Source organism: Bison bison, unplaced genomic scaffold (genome assembly GCF_000754665.1).
Source record: "Bison bison bison isolate TAMUID 2011002044 unplaced genomic scaffold, Bison_UMD1.0 scf7180017864498, whole genome shotgun sequence".
In the NCBI taxonomy this organism is placed as follows: domain Eukaryota; kingdom Metazoa; phylum Chordata; class Mammalia; order Artiodactyla; family Bovidae; genus Bison; species Bison bison.
The window spans coordinates 978505-992770 of NW_011495057.1; the positions used below are offsets into that span (position 1 = coordinate 978505).

A 14266-nucleotide genomic window follows, 5' to 3' on the forward strand; every position below is an offset into this window, starting at 1 on the left:
ACTCCGGGAGTTGGTGATGGACAGGGAGGCCTGGCGTGCTGCGATTCATGGGGTCGCAAAGAGTTGGGCATGACTGAGCGACTGAACTGAAATGAACTGAACAGGGTAACAGGGGCTTTCCCAGTGGCTCATCTGGTAAAGGATCTGCCTGCCAATGTAGCAGGCTTAAGAGATGTAGGTTCAATCCCTGGGTCTGGAAGATCCCCGGAGAAGGAAATGTCAATGTGCTCCAGTATTCTTGCCTGGAAAATTCCATGGACAGAGGGAACCTGGTGGGCTACAGTCCGTAACGTCGCAAAAAGTCAAACACAATTAAGCAGGCATACACGAGCATACACACAGCCATACACAGGATGTAACTATTCAACATTTATGATAAAAGATGCATTAATGAATTATCAATCTTTTTTTTAATAACTGGAAATAGGAAGATCATAGATAATTAATACCATTTCCCCAAAACTCTCAATATTATGCCAAGAAAATATATAATTCCTAATTAAGGTAAGACTATCCAATCAGCCAAACAACATTCATAAGGAACTTTACAAAGAAAAACCATTAATTAGAGAAGAGGAACAATGGACATGAGTACTGAGAGGTTTAACAGAAAAAAATACTGAGTGTTTACAGACAAAAGAACCAATAGAGTACTTTTCCCAATCTTTGTCAAGTCGATAAATAAAAAAATGATATAGACAATCTGAATGTAATAAAGTTAATGCTTATCATACTTTATCACCTACAAAAAGAGGATGTCTTGACTATATTTCGATCATTTGTGAAATATTCACTACCAATCAATCATAGATCAGATCAACTCAAACATTCATTGACAGAAAAAAGAGTAATTATTTAGTAGTATATACAATGGTGTAGTCTACGACATGAACAAAAATGAACACACACACAAAACATGGAAAAGCCAAACATAATGAGCCGGACTCAAATGAATATATAATATGTATGTTTCTGTTCATACAGAGTTCAGAGTTCAAAAAAAGCAAAATTACTCTATGAGGTCAGGTGAATACAACAACTTTAGAAAGAAGGGTGGGGGCCATGGACTGGAAGGGATTGGTGAAGGGATTTTCAGAGTGCTAACAGGATTCTGTTGATCCGTATTGGTCACAGGGATGTGTTCATTGTGGGATAATTCATGTCTACATGTTTCTATATAATTCAATTATTAAAAACAAACTTGGGTTTCGCACAGCCAAGAAAACCATAAACAAAATGAAAAGAATGGGAAAAAATATTCGCAAATGACGCAATCAACAAGGGATCAATTTCCAAAATATACAAATAGCTCATTGAACTTAACAGCAAAAAAAGGCCAACTCAATCCAAAAATGAGCAGAAGACCTATACAGACATTTCTACAAAGACATATAGATAACACATGAAAAGATGCTCAACTTTTCTAATTATTAGAGAGATGCAGATCAAAACTACAATGAGGTACCACCTTACATGGGTCAGAATGGCCATCATTCAAAAAATCTACAAATAACAAATGCTGGAGAGGGTGCAGAGGAAAAGGAATCTTCTTACACTGGGAATGTAAATTGGTAAAGCCACTATGGAGAACAGTATGGAGGTTCCTTAGAAAACTAAAAACAGAGCTACCATATGATCCAGCAATCCCACTCCTAAGCATGTATCTGGACAAAACTATATTCAAAAAGATACATGCACCCCAATGTTTATAGCAGCACTATACACAACAGCCTGAAGCTTTTAAAAACTTGTTTAATAAACCTGAATATTGTTTAAAAAGACTAGCACAGAAGCAAAGAAATCGGGAGCTCTCGAGCACTGCTGGAGAGGATGTAAAATGGTACTTTGGAAAACAGTTTGGCAGTTTCTCAAATGTTGTTTAAGAGTTACCACGTGAACAAGCAACCTACTCACAACCAAGAGAAATGAGAACACCTCATCTGCACAAAAACTTGTGTTTGAATGTTCACTGTAGCATCATTTATGCCAGCTAAAACGTGGCAACAATCCAAACGTCCGTCAACTGATGACTGGATAGCCAAAAGAGCATATCCACAGTGGACTATTATTCAGTCGTTAAAAGCAGTGAAGGACTGCTATATGCTATGCGTGCTTAGTCGCTCAGTCATGTCCGACTCTGCGACCCCACAGACTGTGGCCCGCCAGGCTCCTCTGTCCATGGGATTCTCCAGGCAAGACGACTGGAGCGGACTGCCGTGCCTTCCTCCAGGGGATCTTCCCAACCCAGGCATCGAACCCAGGTCTCCCGCACTGCAGGCGGATTCTTTACCGTCTGAGCCACCAGGGTAGACCTTACATGCTACAGTATGGATAAACCTGGAGAACAGTAGCTAAGTGAAAGAAGCCAGTCACAAAAAGAGCATATAGTGCATGACCCCACTGATATGAAATGTCCAGAATCAGCAAATCTGTAGGACAAAAAGGACTAATGGCTGCCCAGAGCTGGAGGTGGGAAAGGTATACGAAGCGAGCATGAGGGTTTTTTCTGGGCAGGGGCGTATTCTGAAATTAGATTGTGGGATACTTGCATACTCTGGTGAATATAATAAAGACCATCTAATTGAACACATGAACAGGGTGAATTTTTGATGAATTATATTACAAGCTACTAAATATATACAGAAGTGCAAAAGAACTATTCATCCAAATGTGAATCTTCTTTACCCAAAAAACACATACAGTCTCTCTTCTGTCTTACCTTTTAAGGGCATCTTTGAGTTCAGGCACAGAACGAATACACTGAACTGTGGCATTCATGTAACAAGTATTACCCAGGTTTGTCAATCCACATGGTAACTCCATCTGATAAGGAAAAGGATTAAATCAATTTTATAAAATGACACAGCATATATAAATCACTAAACACTTTGAAGCAAACAATTTACCAACTCATACCAATTTATATTCCATGCCAACAATGTTTTATTTTCCTAACAAAAAAAGTTTTACTTGCATCATGCTGACAATCATTTTGTGTTTTAATTCCCTTCTTGAAAATAAAGAATTTTATCAGTCCTGCCTCCTCTGCAGGTTTATCCCTAGAAGAGGGTAACAAAATATATACTGAAATACTTCAAGGAGACTTCCCATGTGGTCCAGTGGCTAAGAGTCAGCACAGCCAATGCAGGATACCCAGTTCAATCTCTGGTCAGGGACCTAGATCCCACATGCCCCAACAAAGACCGGGCACAGCCAAAATAAATAAACAAATTTAAAAAAAAGGAAACACTTCCAGAAAATGAATGGTACTATATAAATGCTGGGTAGTAAAAACAATAATAATATTTGACAAGAATGTGTTGGCCAGTTTCTAAACCAACACTGCATTCTTAAATTAAGGATAAACTGTATGTATTTTCACCATGGAAGGTTTTGAGAATTTAAATATCCCAGCATTTAAACTATGTAACTTCTTTAAGCTTGTTTTGCCATAAAGTAACAGTAAACACTTTAACAGCACTGTCTGCCAGATGCCTTTATTACAGATATTAATGACTTTGTAATGAATTGTTCAATTAGAAAAGGATCCCATGAGCCAATTTCAAAAACAAAACTTTGGTTTACTGCTGATAACATGCATCCTGATGTCAATTAAATCCTCAAAATGCACAGATGCTACTTTTTGAAAGTCATCTTGCTGTTTCTTAAAAAGTAATAATCAGGTATATAAAACGTGGCATGTCTTACAGCAGATGCTAACTGTTCTTCTGTCATGTCTTCTACAAAGACGGTTTTAGCTGAGGGTTCCTCAGGAAGAGCGTCTGCTGACCCCATCATTAGTACAGTCATTCCCTGTAAAAAAAAAAAAAAAATTTCATGAAAACTCAAAAGCTGACCATGTTTATGTTCAAGGAAATAAGTCAGACGCAGAAAAACACATATCACGTGCTTCTGTGTACCAGAAAAGGTCAATCTAAGACAGATTAGTGGTTGCAAGGGCTGAAGATGGGAAAAGAGAATGTCTGGAAATGGGAACACATTTCTTTCTGGGGTGATGAAAATATTCCAAAATCAGACTGTGGTGAAGTTACACAACTCTGTAAATACACTAAAAATCATGAAACGCTAGCGTGCTGCTTCAGGCCAAAGGTCACCTGCAGAATGCTGGAACGTCTGTATCTCGACTGTGGGAGTGGTGACATGACTGCATAAAGTTAACCAAATCCATCAAACTCTAAAGTAGGTGAATTTTACTCTCTATATACTATACTATACTCTCTATATACCATATTTTATTTATACCTCAATAAAGCTAAGGTCAAAAACACTGTCACAAAGCTGAGACTGTTTTCAATATCGTCAATCATTCGTATTTAGTGGCATCATTTCTCTCCATAACACACTAAGCAGTGATAATATTCCTATGTAAGTCTATTCTGTAACTGTAACCATTATTTACAACTGAACAGAAAAATCTCCATTGTTGGAAATTATCAAGCCAAATATATAAATTAGTTCAAAATGTCCAATTTTATAATTCTACATGTTATTAACCTAAGGAAATACTGATGTAACATTCCACACAATAGAACAAAGACGACTGTCACCCTAAAACTCCTAATCTTGAAATGTGAACATCGTACTCAGTATCTTAATTGGAAGACATGAACACCTGAGATAAAGAGGGTAGAGAGGTTTAAAAGAGGGGAGAAAAGTCAGAAAAATGTTTTTAAGAAAGGCCAATAAGATAAAAATATCTAGATGAGGATTAAATTAGGAAATAAATAAGGTCAACAAACTCAAGCCTTATGAGTACCTATGACGATCATTCTATCACCTATTATTTTTACTTATACTTTCTGTAAGATAATAGCAAAGGAGCACTAAGCAATTACTAAAGAATTTTTTTCCAAAGACAACTGTCTCAGGAAAACCAAATAGTTGAAGACTATACTAGCAACAGTCAGCTAGAAAATACAATTGAAAAGAATGAATACCAAAATTATCTAAGAGTAAACATAATAAGATATATATATTTTAATAAGAAAACTATAAAGCTTTATATAAAGATATTAATAAACATCTAAATAAGCTGAAGGACACAACAAATTTCTGGACTGGAAAAATTACTATAAAGATGTGATTCCAAATTATTATATAAATTTAATTAAATCCCTTTCTGAGACCTTACAAAATGATTCATTCATGCAATAAACTCATGCCCATGAAAACAGCTAAGAAATTTCTGAAAAAGAAGACTAAAACAATATCTTTAAAATTACTAAGAGATTACATATGAAGAATGTTGAAGATAATAATTTAGAAAAATATTCTAGTTCTTTACCTTATGACATGCCATGCCCAAAATGAATTACAAATTGAGGACTTAAATGTAAATAAAATAAAACAATTGTAAAACATCCAAGTTAATTTTTGTTTTTTCCAAGTTAATTTTTAAAAAATCTTGCCATTTTGGAAGATTTTTCTAGAATTGACATAAAAGATGAAAGGACTAATGACACTAACTGTGTAAATCCTAAAACTTGCCCATTACGACAATCACAATTTTGACAAACTTAAAAAAAAATCAAGTGTATATGGATACAATAGGAAAATGGGCAAAGCAGAAATCAAAAAAAGGCCTAAAATTAATAAATCAAATAAGCTTCTACATTAAGAAGCTAGCACAAGTATATATTAAAATCAAAGTGAAAGGAAAAAATAAAGCAAAGAGGGAAAAATCAATAAAATAATAAATGAACAAGCAAAAGTTGACTCTCTGAGCAGGGGAAATCAATGAAACTAAACAACTTCTCCCTAGGTGACACAGACAATGAGCAAGAAAGCACAATTTGCCGCTACGGAGCAGGAGGAGGGGATGTTGAAATGACAGCACTACAGAGTCTAGAATAAAGGTTATTAAAGAGTATAGTATGCCATCAATTCAACAACTGAAACTAAACAGACCAAGTACCTACAAAACACAAATTACCAAAACTGGTATAAAAAAAAAATGTAACATCTGAAGAGTCCTACATTTATTAAAGACACTAAATTCTTAAATTAAATGTCTTCCCACAAACAAAGCTCCAAGCCTAGAGAACATCACTGGAGAATTTTCTGCAACAGTTTCAGAATATGAACTCTTTCAGGAAAGAGGGGAGAGAGGACTGCTTCTGACTCATTTGATAAGGCAAACATTACACTGACAGCAAGACTCAAAGACAGTCCAAGAAACTACAAACCGTATTTTTCACACAAAGAAACACAAAAATGATTTTAACAAAATACTACCAGTAGAATCTGAATTATATTTAAAATAAAACACATTAAGATTGGTTAACTATTCAAAAAAGGAAGTATAGTTCACTGCATTAAGAAATTAAAGGATAAAAAATTAACATTTCAAAACATATGTAAAAAGTATATGACAAACTCAAATCACATTCATGATAACTTTCTACAAACTAGAAACAGAACTTTCCTTAACCTGATAAACATCTATAAAAAACCTATAAATAATCTGTAAAACAAGGGACCAAAAATCTACAATGGGTAAAACTCAAGAGCAAAGAATATTACCAGGGATAAAGAGGAACAGTTCATTTTGATGAAAGGTCAACTCATAGAGCTATTAACAATCCTATACATGTATGCACCTAAAAACAGACAAAACTAAACTACTACAACTGAAAGGAGATATAATCAAATCCACAAGAGCTGGAGATCATGACACATTTAATAAAAGACACAGATAAAACATCAGTTAGGATAGAAAGAACATGAAGACTATACACCAACTTGACCTAACTGGCATTTACAGAACATTTTACCCAACAATAGCAGCATACCTTATTTTTTCAAGAGCACAGAAAACATTCAAATGAATGGAGTAAAACAAGTCGTCAACAAATTTCAAAGGATGGAAATAACACTGGATATGTTATGTGACCATGACAGAATCAAATCAGAAATAAGAAACACAAACATATTAGAAAAAGCCCCATATAACTGGAAATGAAATACAGTTCTCAACAATCCATGGCTCAAAAAGAAATCACAAGGTATATTAGAAAGTATTTTAACTGTATAATAAAAACACAGCATATATAATAAAAACACAACCACTAGATTCAGCTACAAATGCTTAAAGAAAAATTAGTAATAATAGTTTTAAATGTCTATAAGAAGAAAATAGATTTTTTTAAAAGAAAATCAATAATCTAGGCATACACTTTAAAGAGCAAGAAAATGAAGTAACTTAAACTCCAAAGAGAAAAAAATTAGAGTAACTATCAACAAAATAGAAAATGGGTAATATGTAAAATCAGCAAAGTCAAAAACCAAACAGACTTATGATAAATCCTTACCAACACTGATCAAAATATTTTTTTATTAATAACAGGAATAAGAAGGATCATCGATAAATAATGATATAATAGGATAACTAACAATTATTTCAGACACTAGGAACAACTTTATGTCAATAAATTCAACATATTTAAAATAAGCAAATTCCTCGAAAGAAGAACATTAAAAAAATACAAAACATTAAACATTAAAAAAAATTAAAAACATTTAAACAAAACGCAAAAACATTAAAAAAAAAAATCAAAATAGCCTGGTGTCTACTAGAGAAACAGTATCAAATTCCCATGAAGAAAACCCAAATCCAGATGTAACGCATTGGTAACTTATTTCAAATATTTACAGAAAATAATACCAATCTCACACCAACTCATTCAGAAAACAGAACTTTTAAATGAGTGTCCCACATAACTCTTGACGACAAAGTGAGGATAATGCAAAACAAAACCACTGATATGCCTCAACACATAAAAATATCTTTTGAAATATGAGAAAACTAAATCCAGCAATAAATAAGAGATAAAGACATCATGATCCAAGTTGTCTGTCCCAGTATGAGGTTCTCCAAGTGTTGTCTGTGAACCTCCAGGGGTCTCTCAGATCCTTTCACAGAGCCAGTGAAGTCAAAACTATTTCAATAATACCAAGATGCTATTTCCCTTTTTTAAATGTGGTGATAGTATGTGAACCATCAACTTCCAGATGTTCAAGCTGGATTTAGAAAAGGCAGAGGAACCAGAGATCAAATTGCCAACGTTTGTTGGATCACAGAAAAAGCAAGAGAATTCCAGAAAAACATCTACTTCTGCTTTACTGATTATGCCAAAGCCTTGACTATGTAGATCACAGCACACTGCGGAAAATTCTTCAAGAGATAGGAATACCAGACCACCTGACCTGCCTCCTGAGAAATCTGTATGCAGGTCAAGAAGCAACAGTTAGAACTGGACATGGAACAACAAACTGGTAGTTGTGAAAGGAGTATGTCAAGGCTGTATATTGTCACCCTGCTTATTTAACTTCTATGCAGAGTACATTATGTGAAATGCCGGGCTAGATGAAGCACAAGCTGAGATCAAGATTACCAGGAGAAATATCAATAACCTCAGATATGCAGATGACACCACCCTTACTGGCAGAAAGTGAAGAGGAACTAAAGGGCCTCTTGATGAAAGTGAGAGAGTGAAAAAGCTGGCTTAAAACTCAACATTCAAAAAACGAAGATCATAGCATCTGGTCCCATCACTTCATGGCAAATAGAAGGGGAAACAATGGAAACAGTGACAGACTTTATTTTGGGGGGCTCCAAAATCACTGCAGATGGTGACTGCAGCCATGAAATTAAAAGACACTTGCTCCTTGGAAGAAAAGTTACAACCAACCTAGACAGCATATTAAAAAACAAGAGACATTACTCTGCCAACAAACGTCCATCTAATCAAACCTATAGTTTTTCCAGTAGTCATATATGGATGTGAAAGTTGGACTGTAAAGAAAGCTGAGTGCCGAAGAATTGATACTTCTGAACTGTGGTGTTGGAGAAGGCTCTTGAGAGTCCCTTGGACTGCAAGGAGATCCAACCAGGCAATCCTAAAGGAAATCAGTCCTGAATATTCACTGGAAGAACTGATGCTGAAGCTGAAACTCCAATACTTTGGCCACTTGATGAGAAGGACTGACTCATTTGAAAAGATCCTGATGCTGGGAAAGATTGAAGGCAGGGGGAGAAGGGGGCGACAGAGGAAGAGATGGTTGGATGGCATCACCAACTCAATGGACATGAGTTTGAGTAAGCTCCAGGAGTTGGTCACGGTCAGGGAGGCCTGGCGTGCTGCAGTCCATGGGGCCACAAAGAGTTGGACACAACTGAGCGACTGAATGAACAAAGAACTGAGTTATCAAGCCATGAAAAGACTTGGAAACTTAAATGCATATTACTAAAGATGTCAATCTGAAAAGGCTACAGACTGTATAATTCCAACTATACGACATTCTGAAAAAGGCATAACTACAGAGACGATAAAAATATCAATAATTGTCAAAGGTAGAGAGAGAGAAACATGTACAGCATAGAGAATTTTTAGGATGGTGAAACAATTTTGTACCACACTACAGAAAACACATCACTATACATTTGTCCAAATCCACAGAACACACAATCCCATGAGTGAACCCTAACAAACCATGGACATTCGGTGATAATGATGTGTCAATGTAGGTTCATCAATTTAACCAATGTGCTACTCTGTGGGGGATGCTGATAATGGAGAAAGCTATTCACACATGAAGGTATAATAAAAATTACAAAGTACCAATTAAGTTAAAAAAAAAACACACACACTTCTGCATACCAAAATTACTTGGTATCTGTCTTCACAATAAGCCTGCATGAATATTTGTGTTGGAAACCTGACTACTTGCCTTTTTTAACAAAATACAGTTTTTACTTAAAACAACTGACAAATTATGGGGTTTTAGACTTGAGTATTTAGTAACATTTTTTCAAAAATGAAGAAACTGAGCTAGTAGTTTCAGGGCAAAGTACTGACAATATTTATAGCTGCCAATGACAAAATTAGAGCTCATCTGTCACTATGCACCTGACAATTTTCTAGAATTAAAGACTTTTCCACTGAGGTTGGTAGTGATATTAACAAATGCCATTTTGAAGAATTATATAATGAAATCCATGAGCATTTCATGAAACTACTTACATGAAAGTAAGATATAAATAACTCAGAAAAACAATTTTTCCAAATGACCAATATATGACGTTTCAAAGTCATTCACAAGTGTAAGATCCATTCTTCAATGCAAAACAGATTTTTAACATACAAAAGGTCACTGATGTGGTTTCTAGGACATCAAGTTCAGTTCAGTCGCTCAGTCATGTCCAACTCTTTGCGGCCCCATGGACTATAGCACGCCAGGCTTCCCTGTCCTTCACCAACTCCTGAAGCTTGCTCAAACTCACATCCATCGAGTCGGTGATGCCATCCAACCATCTCATCCTCTGTCGTCCCCTTCTCCTCCTGCCTTCAATCTTTCCCAGCATCAGAGTCTTTTCCAATGAGTCATCTCCTTGCAGTCCAAGGGACTCTCAAAAGTCTTCTCCAACACCACAGTTCAAAAGCATCAAACAAACCAATAAACCAACTACCACATGTTGAGTTTTGGTATACTATCAAAGAAGAATGTTCACGATTTTAACTGAAAAGCCATCTCCCTTTTCCAAACATTTAACTATTATGAGACCAGATATCTTACATATACTTCAGCCAAAGCCATGTATCACAACAAACTGAGAATGCAGAAACAAAACTAAAAATTCATTTATCTTCTATTAAGCTAGACTGTCAAGAGACTTGAAAAAATGTATAATAAGTCCATTCTTTCACTTTTCTTTGCTGTTCTGAAAAATATTTTTTAAAAATGAAATTAATACGTTAATAGGTTTGTTACTGCTACTTTTAAATGAATAATATTTTTAATTTCTCAGCCTTAATTTTTTTTAACTTTTTATTTTGTATTGGGGTATAGCCAATTGATTAACAACGTCATGACAGTTTCAGGTGAACAGTGAAGGGACTCAGCCATACACATACAAGAATCCATTCTCCCCCAAACTCCCTCAGTCTTAATTTCTAATACAATAAATATTGGTATAACCCATATATATGAAATTTAAAATAATTTGAGGGTATAAAGAGGTCACAAAGATTAAGAAATCTGAGAACAGCATATCAAAAATGCAAGGTTTAATAGTGAAAAACCAATGAGACTAGCCAGATTATCAGAATAAGAGAAAAATATGATCCTTTCAATAAGCAGGAAAAGCGCTTAAAATTCAACAGCCATTCATAACTTAAACGGTCTCAGTGAACTAGTAAGTGACAAAGATATCCACTTCCACCACTTTCTATTCAACACTGTATTAGAAGTGCCAGCAATGAAGTAAGGCAAAAAAAGAAACAAGTCATAAAGATTGGAAAGGGAAAAGTAAAACTGCCTCAATCTGAAAACAGTCATGCTTATGTTCATAGAAAACCCAGTGGAATCTACGAAAGAACTACTGGGAACTAATAAGTGAATCTGGCAAGGTCACAGGATAAACATAAACTATATTTTTATAAACTAGCCACAACCACTGGAAAACAAAGATTTTTAAAGTATTGTTAACAGCCAAGAAATAAGTTCCAGAGTCTAACTAACAAAAACCATACAAGATTCCCATACTGAAAACTTATCTGAGCTAAGAAAACTGGACAACTACACGTTATTTAAGGATTTTGGTACTCGATTACTTTATGATGTTCATTCTCCCCAAACTGAATTGCAGATTCAATGCAATCTAAAACAAAATTCTAGGAGTCCATTTGTAGAACTAATTTTAAAATTATAAGGAAAAGCAAAGGAGCTAAAATAATCTTGAGGAAATAGAAACAACTTGGAGAACTTACACTACCTTATTTCAAAACTTATTATAAAGCTTCAGCAAGCAAGACCACGTGATACAAGATTAATCAAATGTATCAATGAAACGAGTTCAAAAATAGGCCAACAACTGATTTTCAAGAAAGACTCCGAGGCAAATCAATGAGAAAAGGAAAATATTTTCAACATGTGATGCTGGAACAACTGGATAGACAGAAAAAAAAAGCATTAAAAATACATTTTGTGTAATAATTAGGGAATTGCATTACAATTAGTGTTCTTAAGATAATACTCACATTTTTCATTTTGATGTTCCCCCAATCATCATCCTGTTTTAAAGACAAATAATAAACATTTAACCATCCCTGTATAATCCAAACATAATCTAAAAATCAAGTAATTTTAGATTTCTAATTCAAAATAAAAATTTTCTGCATGCAGATTTTAAAATTACTGTAATCAAAAATATTTTTTAAAAAAACAAAAACACTAATGCAGCCTTAAAACTAATAGGTCTAATAACTGTTTAAACTACATAAGATACCATCTAAAAGACAGTAAACTTGGCAGCACAAAGGTACTGAAACACGTGATTGATGACATATGACAGACGCCAACTTTCTGCATGTTTGGAACCAGCAGAGCTAAAAACAATTTATGTGTTAAGAACAAAGAAGAACCTAGGGAATGAAATAGGTCTACATAATTAGGATGATTATACAACTAATCACCCAAATCAAGAGACTTTGAGAATGCAAGTGCTACTACAAATTATACCAGGAGAGTAAATAAGACCACCCAAGGCAAACTAACCATTACTAATATTTGCTGCGTCCACAAATATTTCTCAGGACCTAAATTTCACACCTATGCATCAATCAATTAACAAATACTTTAACTTTTGTATGTTCATTTAAAGTGTGTTTTCTAAAATGCCCTGATTGGCACAGATATTTTGGCAGCTAAGCCCTTCCTTTCATAGGAGGTCAGTTCCATATCACTCCTTCCTTTCCACAGAAGGTACCAGGCATTCTTGGGTGGTACTACTATCTCTTTTTGGACATCCTGCTTCAAAGGGGAAAGTAAGTCCCTAAATCCCTTCTCAATTTAAGGACTATTACTGCTAATCAAAAGGAATGGTAACTATATATGCCCTCTGAGATAATGTACTTCTCCAAGGTCACACAAAGTTGGGAAGTGAACCCAGATCTGCTTGATCTGTAAATTCCATATTTTTTTGGTCCCTTGTATGTTACTTAAACCTCTCTGATGATCAGTTTCCTCTTTTATCAAATACATAAAATTTACTTTCCTCATTTTTTAAAATACATACAGTTGAATATGAAAGAAAATAAAAGAATAAGTATTCTTATACTGTTTTACTGCCCAGTTAACAGGGGTAGCCAATCCTTATCTCGAAAATAACTAGAGCTCTTTAGCATTTCACATCTAATTCTTAAAGAAAACGTATTTTAAAATCTATACTTGCCCAGGATTACAAATAATAATAAAGATAATACCTTTATATCTTTTCTGTGGCCCTTCATCAATGATATTGGTAAGCCTGGACTCCTAACTGAAATCAGTGTGATCAATGTAAGTGAACTAAAGGAAAAATTAAGTTGTATTCATTGATACCATGCATTTAAAATAAACACATTAATGCTGCTTAATAGCAGTGTTTTGAAACAGCTACAGTGTTCCTTTCTTAACATGAATCAGAGTTTTAATCCCATAGACTATATACTGTCACCAAATAAAAATACCTCAAATGTTACATTTTCTGGTGCTAATTATTTTCACAAGTACGTAATGAAAATCTCGACTAAATTTTACCTTCAGTGTTCCTCCTTTCACCATAACTTTCTGTCTGGCCGGCTGGACTCCAGTCAGTGCAAAAAGCTGAGCCTTGAACACCATCGGAGGTTCATCAGTATTTAATTCTACACCTTCAAATTTCTCCTTTCCCCATTTCACAGTAACTGCAAACAAACCATAATTTTGTTTTCATTTACAAAATAACAAGGCTTAAGATTTAGAAGATCCTTACAACTATTAGGCTAGTTCTTGAACACCAAACTATGTCACTAACCTTTTTACTCAATTAATGCCTACCAAATCAGAAGTGAAGTAAATGCAAAAGATCTTGGATAAAATTTAACTGGATCTAATCCAACTCTCATTTGATAAATAAGGAAACTGAGACTTAAAAGAAACAGACGGATTTATTAACGTCACAAAACTAGTCAGTAAATATTCAAGGTTTCTGAATCCTCCTCCAACAATAGCTGCAAAAAATGACAACACTGAAACACCTCCCAGAACAGAGTAAGGTTCTCAGGCTTCAAAATGTGTTTAACAATCATTAGAATCAGGTAAGGTCTGCTTCCTGAGCAAGAAGTGGTCAAGGAATTCTGTGGCGGGCCAATGGTTAGGACTCTGCTTTCACCACAGTAGGCTGCATTTGATCCCTGGTTGGGGAACTAAGATCCTACGTGCCACA

At 34.9% G+C, this 14266-nt stretch overlaps 1 protein-coding gene across 1 annotated transcript in view; it reads right to left on the reverse strand.

Moving 5' to 3' along the window:
- USP14 (ubiquitin specific peptidase 14 (tRNA-guanine transglycosylase)) overlaps positions 1–13764 on the reverse strand; it is a 31422-nt gene extending 17658 nt beyond the window's left edge. Inside the window, exons 1-4 of the mRNA XM_010828906.1 lie at positions 13600–13764; positions 12060–12092; positions 3709–3813; positions 2720–2823 (exon numbers count right to left, since the gene is read on the reverse strand). Coding sequence (XP_010827208.1) covers positions 2720–2823; positions 3709–3813; positions 12060–12092; positions 13600–13683 — 326 coding nt within the window. The 5' untranslated portion in view covers positions 13684–13764. The remainder of the gene's footprint in view (positions 1–2719; positions 2824–3708; positions 3814–12059; positions 12093–13599) is intronic.
- Positions 13765–14266: the final 502 nt, after the last annotated feature.